Source organism: Dendrobates tinctorius, unplaced genomic scaffold (assembly GCF_039654945.1).
Source record: "Dendrobates tinctorius isolate UK_male_01 unplaced genomic scaffold, ASM3965494v1 ptg000107l, whole genome shotgun sequence".
In the NCBI taxonomy this organism is placed as follows: domain Eukaryota; kingdom Metazoa; phylum Chordata; class Amphibia; order Anura; family Dendrobatidae; genus Dendrobates; species Dendrobates tinctorius.
In genome coordinates this window covers 1832392-1850743 of record NW_027361775.1, presented here as the reverse complement: position 1 = coordinate 1850743, position 18352 = coordinate 1832392, and the positions used below count along the sequence as shown (strand labels likewise).

Sequence of the window (18352 nt, the reverse complement as noted above, 5' to 3'; positions counted from 1 at the left end):
CCAGGAGCGGAAGGCATGTGAGTATGTGATTTGCATAAATGCGTTTACGTGCCAACTAGGCTGTATCCGACCTTACTCAATGCAAGTGTATTACGCAAGACCGAACACAAATAGTCAAATGTGTCTGGAAATGTACAAATCGCTCCAGCTCCCGGCGCCATTGGAGAGTCCTCATAGTACGCAGTGTGCACAATGCTAGGATCTGCGTAGAGTGACTGCAGACTTGAAGCTCAAGATCAGACAACCGCTGTAAGAAAATCTCATAACAAAGATGATTGCTTAATGTGTTCCAGCTCTAATTAATTCATAACCATTATATTTACTCAGAAACAAAGAAGGCAAAAAAGATAAAAGATAATGAATTGCTTTTTCAGTGGAGTGTATAGTCTGAACTGTGGCATACATTCCGATGGTCCACAAACCTTTTTTAAGCCGTGTGTTTAAATAGGAGCATAGCACTGGGGATTTAGATTAAGTTTATTTGAGTGTAGGCTTAGAAACACTGATAACACTGACCACATACTACATATTAGGATCACACAGCATATTTTTTCTTCCACAATGAATAACCTTTACTCAGTTGATCTCTTCCCTCCACAAATAATACTTTCTTTACATCTCACTGTGAAACTCTGCTATAAATATTTGTAATCCCCCAGCTTTGAAATGAATCCAGGAGTCATGCTGATTCATCACTAAAATACCAGAAGCCTTCTTTTTACTATACTTCTCCTGGTATGGCTGAACCACAAATGCACTATGATCTCATCCACGACCATGTACTTTGGATCAGATGCCTCAATTTAAGAAATAAAGAGGAATGCAGTAAAAGGATCATTAACTACTACAGTTCGAGGAAACAGGCACAAAAGCCTAATTATAAAAGCTGTAAATTTCTATTACACTTGAGTTCTGACATTATGGACCTGTGGAAGGCCAGAAAAAAAATCCACGGATCTCACACAAACATACTTGGGGGAATTTATCATCCATACAGTTTTCTTGCATAAAAATGTAATAAATTATAGAGCACAACATAATTGCTCAATAATCTGATGACTGCTCAGGTCTCGCTTCTAAAAAAAAAAAAAAATGGGCAGAAGTTAGTAAAATGGGTGGTATCATACATTGCCAAAATTATAGAAAAAAAACCCTGCTGTAAATTCAGTTTTAGGCGGTACACGTAAAAAATGCACCAAATTTAGCAAGAGGCATGTGTCACTAACGAATTAAATATGCAATTTGTCTCTAAAGAAAGGGAAAAGGACTTGAACTCTAGTGCCATCTCAATTTCCAGGCCCATGTTTCAGGTTGTTGCCACTCCTCAGTGCAAAGTATGAGATCTAATTTGACTGTAAGAAAGGTTTGGCTTTTACACCAAGTCAGGCTCCACAACAAATAGAAACACTACTAATTAGACCCCAGTAGCCTCCTGTACAGACAAATCAGATACTTTGCAATGACGAAGGGCAACACCCCGAAACACGTGTCTGCAAACTTTGATTCTGGTTTGGCTTTTATCTTAAATCATGTGTTAAAGGGAATCTGTCACCCTTTTTAGCCCCTATTGGCTGCCGACATAGACATCGGGGGCTTATCTACAGCATTCTGTAATGCTGTAGATAAGCCCTGATGTAACCTGAAAGAGAAGAAAAACACGTTATATTATACACACCGGGGTGGGCGGTCCGGTCCGATGGGCTGTCGCCGTCCCGTCCGGCGCCTCCCTTCTTCATGCGATGACGTCCTCTTCTCCCATCCTGTAATGGCTCCGGCGCAGGCGCATTGCTCTGCCCTGTTGAGGGCAGAGCAGAATTCTGCAGTGCGCAGGCCCCAGACCTCTCCCGACGCCTGCGCACTGCAGGACTCTGCTCTGCCCTCAACAGGGCAGAGCAGTGCGCCTGCGCTGGAGCCATTACAGGACGGGAGAAGAGGACGTCATCGTATGAAGAAGGGAGGCGCCGGACGGGACGGCGACACCAATTGGACCGGACCGCCCACCTCGGTGAGTATAATATAACGTGTTTTTCTTCTCTTTCAGGTTACATCGGGGGTTTATCTACAGCATTACAGAATGCTGTAGATAAGCCCCCGATGTCTATGCCGGCATCTAATAGCGGCTAAAAAGGGTGACAGATTCCCTTTAAGACTTGTTAAAGGGTCGATATTGACTTTTAGGATTGCTACTTTCAATAGGTGACATTGGTATTGAAGTCCTCTTCTTCGCTAAAGAGACAATTTTCATATTTTATCTCCGAGAGGAGCATTGTACAGCGTATAAGTCTCCATACCCTGGCATGTCAGGGAGAAACGTTACCCATTAGACTCTTAGGGACCACTTACTCTGACTGGCTTTGGACGAACACCAAAGTAAAAAATCTTAATTCAAGGGGTTTATAAGTGTCACGGCCCGCTCACCTGGGGGCGGGACCTAGCTCCCGACGTCACCTCTTCCGGAGCCGCGGCCGCTCCGTGGGTCCCATCGGGTACGCACGCGCACCTCGTGCTTAGGTTCTTGTGTGCACTATGTTCTGTGTGTGCACGCGCGCTCTTCTCAGCTCTGTCCCCTGGCCTGTCCTCTCTATGGTTTTGGAGGACTTGACCTGGAAGTCCTAGTGATCATGTGCTATATCAGGCTACCCCTTCCTATGGGAGGTGCCTGATTATTGTTGTGCTTCATGGCTTGGTCTGTCGTGTCCCTGCCTGGCTGTACGCTGTATTCGGGTCCTCTGCCTTGCACTCTATTGTGCCTCTTGGCATACGCTTTGAACCTGGCCTTGTACTCTGCTGTGCCTCTTGGCACACGCTTTGAACCTGCACTCTGCTGTGCCTTGTGGCACACGCTCTGAACCTGCACTCTGCCTTGAACTCTGTTATGCCTCCTGGCATACGCTCTGACCCTGCACTTCGACTTGTACTCCACTGTGCCTCCTGGCACACGCTCTGATCCTGTACTCTGCCTTGTACTCTGCTGTGCCTCTTGGCACATGCTCTGAACCTGCACTCTGCCTTGTACTCTGTTGTGCCTCCTGGCACACACTCTGATCTTGTGCTCTGTCTTATGCTCAGTCGTGCCTCCTGGCACACACTCTGTTCCTGTACCCTGTTGCACCTCTTGGCACACCTGCTGCCTAACTCAGTACTCTGACGTGCTCCTTTGCACGCATCCTGCTTTGCTCACATCCGGACCTACTAGTCGCTGCACGCCATACGTGCTCGCATGTACCCGTCTGGCACTATTCTGTATCTAGCGCACTCCCGTGTCCACGCTTTACACGTTCCTGCAGACACACTCACTCACTCGTGTCTCCTGTGAGCTGGCCACCTGGTGCCAGTAGTCGTGGTACCTTACACCCTTGGGCTTGCCCCTCACACTCCCTGTATAGGGGGTGGTACTCACTAGGTCACCTCGCCCTGGGAGGGTTGGTGCCACTCCCCAGAGGGTCCACTCCAGGATTCGTCACAATTACCTTCAAGAAACATACATAGTACCTGAAGTAATAATTCATCAGAAATCCATTTGCAACAATTATGTGGTAAATTAAATTTCCTTTACAAGATAACGTATAATTGATCACTATTAGGCCAGGTTCACACAACCGTACAAAAAAAAATCGTTGTTTCATCAAGAAAAGTGGGACTTTTTCTCAAATGTCATTTATACAGTATGCAATACATTTTTACAGCAGCAGCCATTAATCATTTATAAAACCATTTACAGTTTCCCATGTTACAGTATTGCAATTTATCGGTAAAAAAAACAGATGCTATACGATGTTCGCATGGCATCCAATAATTTTGCACACCCATACACTTGAATCGGTGAGTCTCATCTAACACACGGAAAAAAATAGGGCATGCTGCCTATTTATTCACACACAGATTGTGTCAGTGTAAGGCTAGTTTCACACTTGCGTTGGGCCAAGCTGCGGAGGGCGGCGTACTTCCTCCGTTAAGACCCGCCCACTAACACACCTCTCCCATTCAGCTCCCCCTACGTCGGCATGGGTCCTGCATACCTATCTTTAACATTGGGTTCGCAGGCTATGCGAATGAATGCAGATGCCTCCACATGCGTCGTATGTCACAATGACCATTGTAGTAAAGCCAGGTAAGACAGATCTAAATCCTAGCATTGCAGGTCTTAATTAGATGCACCTGACTAGGTTTGACTTGGAACCAAGGCCTGTGTTACTAGATGTATCAGTTTACTGGATGTTGCGCAGAGTCAAGTCTGCTGCTGGTAAGTGACCAGCCAAAATGTGAACTGTAGCTGGGAGAGAGACATGTCAGGGTCTCTCTCTGAATGGAGACTACATGGATTAGCTAGGAAAGTTGAGCAGTGTTTGAGTTGGAACTACAGAACACTGTGCAGAAGCTGCAGCCTGTTCAGAATGAACTATGCCAGAAGTTAAACACATCTGTTTTGCACTGGAAGCTGTTGGGAGCTTAGGCTGAAGGGAATACGGAGATATGGTAGGACCGTTCTTCTTCTGTTTATAAAGTTTTCTCTGGGAGAATTAATCCCTACACCATCATAACTGATACATGCAGCTATGAGTGGCTACCTAATAAATATTAACAAATCATAACATATTTCATCAATGCAAAAAAATCTCATGTCCTTACCGTAAAAATGTTTAGCTGATGATTAATAACATCGGTCTCCATTCCCACAGCACCCTGGGATTCTTCATTTTGCTCTACAGTTCCGAGCTGATCAATAAATTGCCTTAATGTGCTATAAAACTCTTCTATTCGGGTCACAGTGTCCTCAATTATTTCTTCCCTGGATTTTGCTCGGTCAAGGAGTTTTTTACACTGTTTATTTAGGGCTTCCAGGTCCCTCTTAATACCAATAAGATCGGGAGATGTCTCTGTGGTCAACATCATTTTACATGTTTTGTTGGCATTGTCATTAGCTGTTATGAGATCTCCAAGTTTCTTGAGGAATATTCTAATGTCTTGCTTCTGAGCTTGTAAAATATCTTTATCCCTCCCAATTGGGGACATGCTGTCAAGTTCATCATCCAACTCTGAAAACTGAGCAAACATTTCTCGAATACTATTTTGGAAATGTCCAATTCCTTGTAACTTAGTTTCTAAAAATGAGCATTTTTCTTCTACCTGCTCATAGACTGCCTTATGTTTCTGCGGAAGAGACTCGGCCTGAAGAAGTAGATCTGAAACTCCTTCAGCGTCAGAGGCCTTTATTACCAACTCTTGTGCCAGTCTTTTGGAACGTTCAACTTGCGGTTTCAAGGCTTGGAGGGCTTTTTGTTGGGTCTGCATTATGGTCAGATGTTTGTTGCTATATGCTTGAGCTCCGAGTGATTCATGTATTTCTAAGTACTCTTGTGCCGCAAGAAGTTGATTTTCGGTATCTTTAACAGATTCTTGGAAATCTTTAAGATGTAATGCCATATCCTCCAAAGAGTCTCTTTTAGTATGTAAGCTGTCAATGAGGGATTCCATTTTGTTATTTAGCATGGAGCTCTCATCTGTGACTATTTCCTTATCTACTTGACAGGAGGCTAATAAACTATCTGTGGCACTGTTTAGCATCTCCAACATGCCACGCTGCTTGTCAACACTCTTCTGTATAGCTTTCACATGTGCAATTGATTTCTCTATAGCCACAGCATCAACTGAAGGTTTAAGTTCAGATACTTTATTGTGATGTTCCTTTACCCAAGGCAGAATATTATCTACCAAGTCTCTATATTTCATAGCCTTCTGCTGGCAATCCATTAGACTGTTTTCCCTGTCTGTTATCTGCTTATTAACATCTTCCCAGTCACCCTTAAGCATGGAGAGCTGACTCTGAAGTCTGATCCTGTCCTCTCCTTCTGTTTTTTGCAAGAGTTTTTCACCTTCTTCCATGACCTTGCCAAAGGCATCATGTTGGCTGTTCAGAGCTCTCTGCATTTGTTTTGTTTCTGTGATTAATGACTTCAGAACATCAAGTTTGGCAGAAATAGGTGACGCCTCCTTCTGTTCTTTTTTCTTATTTTCTATCCAGGTCTGGAAATCATCTGACATTTCATTAAATTTTTGAGAGGTGGCAAATGCAGATTGTAATTGTTCTACATGCAAAGCTATAAAATATAAAAGGATGCAGTTAGTAAGAAACATCACAGTACATAAACATAATAAAAAAAAACAGTAAAAACAAATTACAATAGATTTATTTGATTATTGTAAAAGAGTTGTGTCTTGTAGCGGACAATCTGTCCTAGATTTAATCGAAGCTTGCATTGTTGCCAGAACCCCCCAACTTTTTCTTAGAACTAGTATTAATTTGGCCTTAATGCTTACAGAAGTCTGTTCTCGTTTAAAGGGATTCTCTCTTCTAATCAATCAGGATATTACTTATAGTGTATTGAAAAGGACAACAGTTATGACACTAATACTGTATATAGGTTGGATAAATAACAAAATGGAGTAATCAATTTAGGTGTTTTCTCTCATTAACAAAATTAAAACTTCTCTTTATCCAGGTCAGGTCTGTGCCATTTTTCCCGTTCCTGACCGGAAAGATTTACAAGTTTTATCGCATATGTGCCTTTAACCACCCTAAACTACTTTCTCATTTGTATAATCAAATAATTATTTTTGCTTTTTTCATGACACATGTGACTTAAATGTTATGCCATTTCTGTATTTTTTTTCTTTTGCTTTATTGAGGGAAAAAGAAAAGAAAATAATTAGGTATCATCTATTTTTCACATATCTTTGTTTTCTTTATTTTTTTACAAACACAAAGGACTGCTAAAACAGGATTTTTGGGTTGCTTACCGTAAAATCTGTTTCTCGGAGCCTTCATTGGGGGACACAGAGACCATGGGTGTACGCTGCTGCCACTAGGAGGCTGACACTATGCACAAAAAAAGGGTTAGCTCCTCCTCCACAGTGTACACCCCACCGACCGGCAGGAAATTCCTGTTAGTGAGAAAGCAGTAGGAGAAGTAACAGAATAGATTGAAAAACAGGACAACTCAACTGTAAATAACCAACAAACATAAGAACAGGAGTTGCAGAACATGGGAGGGTGCTGTGTCCCCCAATGAAGGCTCCGAGAAACAGATTTTACGGTAAGCAACCCAAAAATCCTGTTTTCTCGTTCGCCTTATTGGGGGACACAGAGACCATGGGACGTCCCAAAGCAGTCCCTGGGGCGGGAAAGCAAACTTCCATCAGGCCTGCGGACTCACCACCGCTGCCTGCAGAATCCTTCCACCTAGGCTGGCATCCACCGAAGCGTAGGTGTGGACCTTGTAGAATTTCACAAATGTGTGAACCGATGACCAGGTTGCAGCTTTACAAGCTGCAGCGCGGAAGCTCTGTGGCGCACCGTCCAGGAGGTACCCACTGCCCGGGTAGAGTGAGCTCTAATTCCCGGAGGGGTCAATCGATGTATGACCCGGTAGGCCTCCAAAATTGCCGATCTGATCCAGCGAGCAATAGTAGCTTTGGAGGCCGGCTGACCTCTCTGCACCCCATCTGGAAGGATGAAGAGAGAGTCTGTCTTCCGCAAAAAAGTCGTCCTAGCTAGGTAAACCTTCATTGCCCTGACCAAGTCCAGCTTGTTCAAGGAGCGGTCCCGAGGACGAGCTGGACCCGGACAAAAGGACGGGAGAACAGTATCCTCATTCAGGTGGAAAGTGGACAGCACTTTAAGAAGGAAAGCGGGCGGAGGCCGCAGAACTACCTTGTCCTAGAGGAGTACCAAGAAAGGAGAGCGGCAAGAGAGGGCCGCCAATTCCGACACGCGCCGGATGGAGGCGATGGCCACTAGGAAGGCTACTTTCCATGAAAGGAGGGATAGGGGAAAGTTCCCTGAGAGGTTCAAAGGGAGGACCTTGCAGAGCCTCAAGAACCAGATTAAGATCCCAAGGATCTACGGGCGCTCGGTACGGAGGAGCCGTATGAGCCACTCCTTGAAGGAAGGTTTTGACCTGAGGACGGGAGGCCAACGTCTTCTGAAATAAAATGGACAGCGCCGAAACTTGACCTTTTAAAGAGCTGAGGGCAAGGCCTGCATCACGCCCTGCCTGAAGAAACGCCAGGACAGAAGGGAGCGAAAAATGTATGGGCAGAATGTCGGTGGACTCGCACCAAGTGAAATAGGCCTTCCAGGTACGGTAATAAACTTTGGAAGACGATGGCTTTCTGGCCCGGATCATAGTATGAATAACTCGATCCGAAAAGCCTGATCGTTTCAAAACCTCGGTTTCAACAGCCACGCCGTTAAATTGAGTGGCCGAGAATTGGAGTGGCAAATCGGACCTTGAGACAGCAGATCTGCCCTGTCTGGAAGCTTCCAGGGGGCGTCCGCGAGAAGGTTGACGATGTCCGTGAACCAAGCCCTTCTGGGCCAATTCGGGGCGATGAGTGACTGGAATTCCTTCCGCCTTGATTTTCTTCAACAGCCTGGGAAGAAGAGGCAGAGGAGGGAATAGGTAGGGGAGCTTGAACTGCGACCAAGGAATGGCCAGAGCGCTGGCGCCCACTGCGAGAGGATCTCGAGCCCTGGATACAAACTTTCCTGTTGAGGTGAGAATCTAGCAGGTCTACGTCCGGGGTTCCCCAACGACGGCATAGCTGAAGAAATACCTCCGGACGTAGGGACCACTCTCCCGCCACTAGACCCTCGCGGCTGAGAAAATCAGCGGCCCAGTTGTCCACGCCAGGAATGTGCACCGCGGATATTGCCGGGACTGAAAGCTCTGCCCAATGAAGAATCTTGGACACTTCTGCCAGGGCTGAGACACTCCGTGTCCCCCCTGGCGGTTGACATATGCCACCGCTGTGGTACTGTCTGTCTGAATCCGGATAGGCAGGCCCTTGAGAAGCCTCTCCCAGTGAACAAGAGACAGATAAATCGCTCGTATCTCGAGGACGTTGATCGGCAGAGCTGACTCCTGAATCGACCATCGACCCTGAACAGTGTGACTGCGGAACACTGCCCCCGGCCGAGGAGGCTGGCATCCGTTGTCACAATCTGCCAGTGAATGGGAAGGAATGGCCGTCCTAGGGAGATGAGAGGAGACATCAGCCACCAATTGAGGGACTGCTTGACCCGGTATGAAAGACGAAATGGGCGGTCCAGGGAAAGAACAGACCTGTTCCACCGAGACAGTATGGCGTGTTGGAGGGGTCTGGAGTGAAATTGGGCAAAGGGATCCGCCTCTGTCGCTGCCACCATCTTTCCCAGGACTTTCATGGTTGTCCGGAGAGATGGAAGTCGTAAGATATGCAGCGCTCGCACATCCCGCTGCAGGGAGCAAGTCTTTTCTTGTGGGAGAAAACCTTCGATAGACGATTGCCGAACAATAGACCCAGAAACACAAGACGTTGTGTCGGAAAAAGGCAGGACTTCCTTTTGTTGATGAGCCACCCGAAATTGGACAGGGTGTCGGGGACGATGGTAAGACTTTGGCGAGCTTGATGAAAGGATGGAGCTTCGATCAGAATGTCGTCGAGGTACGGAAAAAGAACGAGACCTTTGATTCTCAACAAGGCCATCAACGCTGCCATGATCTTCGTAAATACTCTGGGTGCGGTGGCGAGATCGAACGGCAGTGCAACGAATTGGTAATGTTCCTGGCGAATCGCAGGAATTTCTGATGGCCGGAGAATATGGGAACATGTAGATAGGCATCTTGAATGTCTATTTAACACATGAACTCCTGCGTCTCTATGGAAGCGATTACCGACCAGAGACTCCATTCGGAAATGATGCAGTCGGACTGTCTTGTTGAGTAACTTGAGGTCCAAAATGGGGCGAACTGTACCGCCTTTTTTCGGTACCACAAACAGGTTTGAGTAAAACCCTGTGAACCGTTCTGACTCGGGGACGGGCACGATCACTCCAGAAGTGAGGAGAGAGGCGATGGACGCAAAGAACCCCGGAACTAAGGCAGGATCTTTTGGAGGTTGGGACTCGAAGAAACGATCCCGGGGACGAGAAATGAACTCTATCTTGTATCCTGATGATACCACCTCCCTGACCCAAGCGTCCTCTACTGAGGCAAGCCAGCCGTCTCTGAAGAAAAGACGTAGACCTCCCAATTGGGAAGGACTCTCGGGGGTTCGTTGATAGTCATGCTGATGTGGACTGTCCAGATCTGGATCCGGAGGTTCTGCCCTGGGAGGAGTGAGATCGCCTGGAGGGAGTGGGTCTGAAAGACGCCTTTTTTCTATCCTGGCGTACCTGCGTTTTCTGTTGGTTAGAGAAGTTGTCTGCCGTATTGAAACGGTGGAATGTCCGAAAGGGCCGAAACTGACGTTTTAGCGGAGGTCTGCGAGGCTTGGACTGAGGGAGGAGGGAACTCGTGCCTCCAGTGGCGTCCTTAATAATCTGATCCATCTGGGATCCGAAGAGACGCGCTCCCTGAAAAGGCAGATTGGTAAGAGACTTATCTGAATTCAAATCCGCCTGCCAAGCCTTGAGCCAAATTGTACGTCGGATTGCCACAACGCTGCTTGACGCCTGAACTGCGCAAGACGCGACATCCAAGGAGGCAGAGAGCAGATAATCCCCTGCATGGGAGATCTGGTTGGCCAGTTCGGACAAATGCTCTGGTTGGGCCTTACCTAGGATGCCCTTGCAGAGATCCTCTGCCCAAGTGGCTATGGCCTTCGCTACCCAAGAGGAAGCGAAGGCTGGGCTTAGCACCGCTGCAGCCGCTTCGTATGCTTTGCTAAGGATTCTATAATCCTATCATTCGAATCCTTTAGTGACGCCACACCTGAAATCGGGAGGACCGTGCTGTTAGACAGTCTGGACACGGGTGCGTCTACCGAGGGGGAAGCAGACCAGTTGTTGGTGAGCTCCTTGGCAAACGGGTACAGCACGCCGAGGCGCTTCCCTCTTTGAAGGCGCCTGGTCGGATTTTCTCTTTCCCTGGTAAGGATCTTGCCAAACTCAGAGTGGGAGGCGAAGACCCTGGAAGGTGTTTCTGCCCGTCTGAACGAAACCTCCTGTTCTGAGGATTTCGCAGGGGAGTCTGAGATTTTGAAGGTGTGGTTAATCGCAGCAATGAGGTTCTGTACCGTAACCTTCATGTCCGCGTCCAGCTCTAAGATCCCTTCGGATGACACATCCGAGAACGCTTCACCTGACTCGGGTCAGGAGGCACGGGAGGGCGACTGCTGGGAAGGACTATGTGGGGATGTGAGGCCAGGAGGGGATCCCGGCCGGTGATCCTGTCTGGGCCTTTGCGGCTTCTGCTGGCTGGCTCAGATGGAGCTTCATGTGACCTGCTGGACCCTGCAGAAGTGTCCAGGGGCAACTTATCAAGGACGGCTACTATGGACTGAGACACCCTGGTGAGGCCTGCCACAGATTGTGAAAGAAACGAGGCCCAACCAGGAATGGGGGGTTCGCTTTCACGTGGCGCAATAGGTGGCTCCTGGACGGAGTCATGCTGAATGGGATTGCTGCAGTCCAGGCAGAGGGGTGGGGGCAGGCGGACAGCCACGCTCAGCCTTAGAGATAGGATAATGAAGGAGAAAAGAAGAAACCTGCGGAAATGCTGGAAGGTTGGGGGACAGAAGGCAGAGAAGGGTGTCAGTCTGCAGTTGCAGAGCTACTCACGATGCGGTGTCCCCAAAGGTGCTGATACACGGCTCGTCTGAAGATGCAGGGCCCCAGCAGAGGAGAACGTGGAATCCCTCTGTGTTCGGCTGACATGGTGATAAAATGGCGGCAGCCTGAGGGAACCAGGATAAACGCGCGCCTTCAAACGAAGAAGATGGGCGGAGCTAGCTGCTGAGGCAAAGAGGGTACCGCCCGCTGCCCACCGCAGGCTCTGAGAGGCGGTGGGTGGTCCTAGAACGGGCGGGAAAGAAGCCCGCCTATGAGAGAGAGAGCGGGGGGGCGTGGCCGCGACGTCAGTGAAGGCCCGAATTGAAGCTGGGGACTAAATTAATGGCGACGGCCACCTGTCAGCGCGGGGCGGCGCGGAGGTCTCGCAGCGTCGCCGCGGCCACCTCCCTACCTATCACCTGGATCCCCTGCCGAACGCCGAAGAAAGAAGGAGGTGGAGAAGCATAGAACAAGGCCCGCGCAACAGCCGGGGCCCGTACGAATGCGGCGGCCGCCGGGAGGCGCGGGCGGCGCAGAGACTCCACAGTACTCCCTCGGCGACCGCTCCCAAGAATCCTGAAACCGCCAGGGGGCTGCGTCTTGGACTGCATACTCACCTCCGTTTGCAATAAAGGTACCTGATATATCCCACGCTGTCTGCGTCTTTGTGGTATCCGCGCCTCATCCGACCGACAGGCTCTGGTAGGCGAGTGGGTGGGAGGCGGGGGGCGAGGACTCTCCTGATCGCTGGCACGCACCCGTGCTAAGCTGTGGTCCCGCCACTGAGAGCTATGAGGATACGGGGTGGCAGTACACGCCGTACTCATAGTCTCTTGTGGGAGTACAGTAGTGACCATTCACACTGTATCCCTCCGGAAACCTGAAAAGGAACGACGCACATCGAGGTAGATATGGGTCTAATGAAAGACCCGTGTCCACCTCCTACTGACACTAAGCTAAACTGGGGAATTTCCTGCCGGTCGGTGGGGTGTACACTGCGGAGGAGGAGCTAACCCTTTTTTTGTGCATAGTGTCAGCCTCCTAGTGGCAGCAGCGTACACCCATGGTCTCTGTGTCCCCCAATAAGGCGAACGAGAAAAACATTTTAAATTGTGCTCCCCTTTACAAATTATTTTTACATATTGGACATTTTTTTCCTATGGGGATGGGACTAGAAACAGCAATTTGGATGAGCAGTATCTCTTTTTTTTAGTTTTGCTCTATTTATTTATGCCTTTAGTTATTTTTTTCATTTATTTCACACGCACCCCCCCATAATGTCTTAAAAACCTTTGGGGTGAGCATTTTAACATATTAATACATTCTTTTTATAGATGCTTTCCCCTGCAACTTAGGCTAGTATACTAACTCGGTTACAGGGGAAATTCAGCCTCTTGGCTGCATAGCAAAGCTGATTGGGTCCGGAGGAGGAAGCACTGTCAGAGCTTCGTAAACTGTAAACACAAGTGCTGGTTCCGACTCTCTGTGGGGAATCTGGCTGCTTCAGACAGACTTTTCCCAGGCCATACAGCTGCATGATCTTGTGTAAGCTGCTTACACTGCATTGATGTGTTATTATATCAGTGCAGAGTAAAGTATGTACTGTCTAGATATTTAAAGTCTATGGGCAGTCCAGAAGTAGGTAAAGTGGCATGGAATATTAAGAGTTAAAGGCAGGGGCGGAAATATCATTGGTGCAACCTCTGTGGCTGCACTAGGACCCAAGAGGTAAGGAGGCCCATTTCTACCTCCAAAACAGGTGCAATTTAGCATTTTTAGGAGCTCTTGGGCTGCAAAGGGCAAATATATTGTTCTTGCACAGGGGCCCTTTTCTGTCTGCCAGTGGTTAAAGGTAACAGAACTCCTATAGCATGTAAGCCCGCACGGGCAGGGTCCTCTCCCCACTGTACTAGTCTGTCATTTTTAGTTGGTTCACTGTAATTTCTATCTGTAATTTGTATGTAATCCCTTCTCATGTACAGCACCATGGAATCAACGGTGCTCTAAAAATAAATACTAATAACTAATGCTAGGATAGGATATGACTTTTGAGACATTCTTGTTCATACCGAATTGAATAATGACAGAACAAATAAGGAATGTTACATTACACTACTGCATTACTATAAATTGTAATATGCAGAACTTAATGTATAAATCAGAAGGAGTGCTGTTGGAAATTGGCTCGTGATATTATCGACTGTTCTTGTGTTATTGCCTAGACTGCTATTATGTCTTACTATGGGCCAAGATAAGGCACTTAATTTTCACTGTTCTTGGAGTTTCTTCATTACAATGACATCAGAGTAATGGTGGGCTGCATACATACCTGTTTTTTCTTTCAAATCCATGAGGGGCTTGACAATGTTGTCCATCTGCCTATTCAACTCCACTTTTAAGTATTCCTCAGCTACCAAGCGTGATAACTCATCACATAATACTCTTGCTCTTTCAATGTTTTCCATCTCTTGCTTTATTTCTTCCTGGACCTGCTGTGCAGTCTCTAACTTCAGTTTTACAGCACTGGGGTCCGAGCTTAGTGTCATACTGCTGGCCAGTTTGTTCTTCAAGACACTTAGTTTCTCAGAAAGACAGTTCAGATGGTTTTGGTAATCAATGCTTTTTACAATAGCTTGGTCAATTCGGTCACATCTGTCATTCAATTGACCAGTCAGACTTTCCCATTTACACGCCACATCTGCTAACTGTTTCTTTACAGCCTCATCACAGGCAGGGAGGTCTGCGGGTCGGCTAAGGATTCTCTGTCCAGCACTGTTAAGCTGCTCATATTGCTGTTTTCGAGCATCAAACTCTTTTAGGAGAATCTGAAGTAAGAAGATCAATGAGAAATACCATAATCACACAATGTACAGAGCAGAGGGAGACACTCCTATTCATGTAAAGGGGTTGTCATATAATATTGACGAACTTTCCTAAGCATAAGTCATCTGTGGGGGTACGACATTTAGCACACCCCAATAAGCAGAAATTATCAGTGCCAACTGAAACTAAACAATGAGCAAATCTGCACTGCCCAACTCCGCTCATTATTGTGTGCACTTCAATTGGAGCTGTTCTGCAGAACTCGGCAGCGACCGCTAAGCAATGAATGGAAGTTTGCAGTGTAGTTCAGCTCAATGTTTACATCTGGCCACCACTGGAGCTAATAATGTGGGGTGCTAGGTGACGGACCACCACAGATATGATAGAGATGGCCAATCCGAAGAATGTTAAGGAATCACATCCTTTATGCGCCTTGACAATAATGTTCTGTACCATTGCTTGAAGGGGTGTGGACTCACTATAAAGAAACATGTCCTATTATGCTAAAAAATACAAACAAAATGTTGCCGCAAAGATCTGGAACAAAATAAGACAACTAATATGTGGTGTAACTAGATCGTGCTAAAATCAGACAAATTTATAAAACAGCATGGACCACTGTCTAGTCTAATTTTCTAACAATTATACAATACGGATAAATCTGCTCTATTCTCCTTTTTTGCTTTATTATACCAATTTTTGGTTTTAGTATGCCAAGCTTCAACACAGGGAGAAGTGTAAAAGATCTGATATTTATAGCCTTGACTGTCATGTCGAGATGCATATTTGTTTCAATGCTGACATACCGTACGCATATGCAAGCCTACTATAGAAAGAATATACGGTAAATATATAAAAATATAAAAGGACTTGTGAGTCACCGCACACAGGGAAATAACCCATAGAGCAGTAAAATGAAGACTTATTGGGTGTTAGATAATCTTCAATGGTCAAGATCACAAGCAGCATGAAATTGCAGGGGGTGATCTCATGGAAAACACATGTACTCCTTTCTAGTCTGAGAACATCTGAAGGGCAGAGAAGAAGTAACTGGGACATGACAGTCACTTAGTGGCAGGGTGAGAAAAACAGGGACTCGTGTATGCAAAGGAATGACTGAAACCTCAATGGAAATGGTGTACACCTAATACAAAGAGATATTGAACAGAATGAAACAAATATGAATCAGAGATGAATCATCCACAGAAAAGCTGTGAGAATTGCGCATGGTGGAAATAATAAAATTAATCTGTGGCATATCCTTCCAAAAATGATGTCAAATAAATTTGTATCTAGCTACAACTGCCCCGCGTACATCTATTGCATTAGAAGCCAGGCTATACAAGAATATTCCCATCTTAATACAGAAAAATAGGAACACTTTGTATGAGCTACCTGTGTGTGAACTGAAACTTAATAAAGGGAGTGGTATTTTTACCAAAAGATGACAAATGTTGAACACGTTTCAATGTAGACAAGTTTATATTTACTCCAGGCTTGACATTTCACTCTCCGCAAGGAGAAACGCTACCCCTTGGATTCTGGTCAGACGCCTCTGACTCAGCCAAACCAGATCTCACACTTTGCACTGACGAGGGGCCGTACACCGAAACAGTGTCTGCAAATTGAGATTTTGGCTTTTATGACAAGACATGTGACAAAGCTCTTAGAGGGTCGATAGTGACTTTTAGGATTGCTACTTCCTATAGGTGGCACTATTGAGTTCTAGTCCTCATCCTTGATGAAGAGACAATTTGCATATTTACACCAGAGGCATATAAAAAAAATTAATGAAGCACCATAACAAAAGTTTTAGTTGTCCCCTCCTCCCTCCAAAAAAAAATTGTGGAGTAGGCAAAATCATGTATCCCAACTTTTAGAAACAGGGATACAGAGTTATGCATTGTGCACATACACATAATTTATTCCCATTTGTGTTCTCACTCAGGAAAAACCTTTCGTTATAGAGTTTGATGCTCTCAAAAATGCCCCACAACACACAGAATATCGCCACACCAGTCAGTATTTTGGCCCCACAGCAATCACTCAGTATGATGGCCGCCATGCCCCCACTCAGTATGATATCCCTACAGCCATCAATCAGTATCATGGACCCCACTTAGTATGAAACCCCCACACAGTATCATTGCCCCTAAACAGTATGATAGTCCTCATCCACCCCCACCTGCGCTTTTTCTTAGGCAGCATATATTGACCTGTGATGCATCTTGTAAATATGCATTTTATTTGCGGATCTTCCACATAGACTTTAATGAGATGAGAAAAATCTGCAGCTAAAAAAATGCATACACATATTTTCAACATCTGACTTTTTCCCTTTACTTTGATTTTCTATTTTTTTTTTATTGTGTCTCACTTAGATATATAAAGATTCATACAAGTACTTTTTTTCCTTCAAACAATTAAAATTGATTTAGAATGGTGGCCAGACTTTTTCTCTCTACAAAAAAAACTAATACAGAGATTGATTTTTTTTCTATACAAGAAAAAAGGTCTGTTTTTCATCAGGATCTGAATCCATTTGTCATCCATATTTGGACCCTGTGTCCACTTTTACCATCTGTGTGGGAGAAGGTGTATGCAAAAAAAAGGAAAAAATCCAAGCTTCTCCTACTCAATAACCAGTATAGCATAGACAACTCTAGAATGGCACACAGTTTAATATATGAATAGAATCAAAAACTGACGTTTCCAAAGATGTGAGCAGCACCATAGGCTATAATGGGTACATGTACGTGTCGTATTAGTGGAAATCAGGGTTAGAATATATATATATATATATATATATATATATATGTTAAAAACGGACTTCGAATTAGAAGCATTCAAAATAAAAAATGATTTAAAAAAATCTATACAGTATATTGCCATAAATTAAAAAAATGCTTATCATGTAGGTGTGGATAGATGGCCATAATCTTCTTTACATGACTGAAATCCGTAAGAGCTGTTAGGCCTAAACTACAGCAGTAAATGAACTTTACACAGGAGTGCAGAGATCCAGCCATGTCACATACCTACTACTGTACAATGAAATAGCCTGAATACTGTCTGATTTGTAGTATATCATTAGGAGTATGGAAGACTAGAGAAATTTCTAATAAACAATTCATGTTCCCTTAAAGAGGACGTTTCACATGATTTTTTAATTGAAACTGAGTACCTCCTTCAATTGTTGCTGCTCTTTTGATTCTGGAACAGTTTTTCTTAATCTTCTGGGCCCCTCAGATCCAAAGTTATGCCCCTAGGTAACAAATGTGCAAGTTTTCCTTCAATCAACTGGGCATGTATCACGAAACCTCTCTGTGGGGACAGCCTTGTTTTAATTGGCCAGAGTCCTAGAGGAGAAAAAGTGCCCAGAGAGAAGTTCTGGGGTATCTACTCAGTTTGTTGAAGAAAAAATTGTACTGTTATTACCTGGGGGCATAACCGAGATGCACAGGAGAAAAACTGTTGACGAATCAATGGATTAGCACCAATTGGAGGAGATAGTCAGTTTAAATAAAAAAATATCCAGTATAAGGTCCTCTGTAACCCTGTGGTGTGCTGATTTCTGGGACAGGATGATAAGGACAGATTGGGTACATTAGTGGTAGTCATTCAATAGTCATGTAATGTCTTTATTATATTACAAAAGACAGATATGAGCCTGTTTCTAGTTCAGACATCAAAATCATAACACTACTGAAGAATAGTAGGAAAGTCATGCACAATGTCAAGTGTCTACTTTGTCTCAACAACTCCACTGCTGAGCCCGGAGCTACAACGAGCTTAGTATGGTCAGAAAGTCCACAACTGCCTCATCATCAAAGGGAAGACTGTGACTGAGCCTGACTGCAGAGAACGTGTCTCCCTGCACCACCAAGTGACAAAACGCATATGTGCAATCTTTTTGTCAAAGAATAAAAGTGTAAA

The 18352-nt window shown here is 45.5% G+C and overlaps 1 protein-coding gene across 8 annotated transcripts in view; it reads right to left on the bottom strand.

Annotated features, from left to right (window-relative positions):
- DST (dystonin) overlaps positions 1-18352 on the bottom strand; it is a 732471-nt gene that overhangs the window by 234523 nt on the left and 479596 nt on the right. For all 8 annotated transcript variants that reach the window (XM_073589123.1, XM_073589125.1, XM_073589124.1 and 5 more), the window contains 2 exons: positions 13923-14418; positions 4630-6098 (listed from right to left, as the gene is read on the bottom strand). In XM_073589123.1, the coding sequence (XP_073445224.1) occupies positions 4630-6098; positions 13923-14418 (1965 nt within the window). The remainder of the gene's footprint in view (positions 1-4629; positions 6099-13922; positions 14419-18352) is intronic.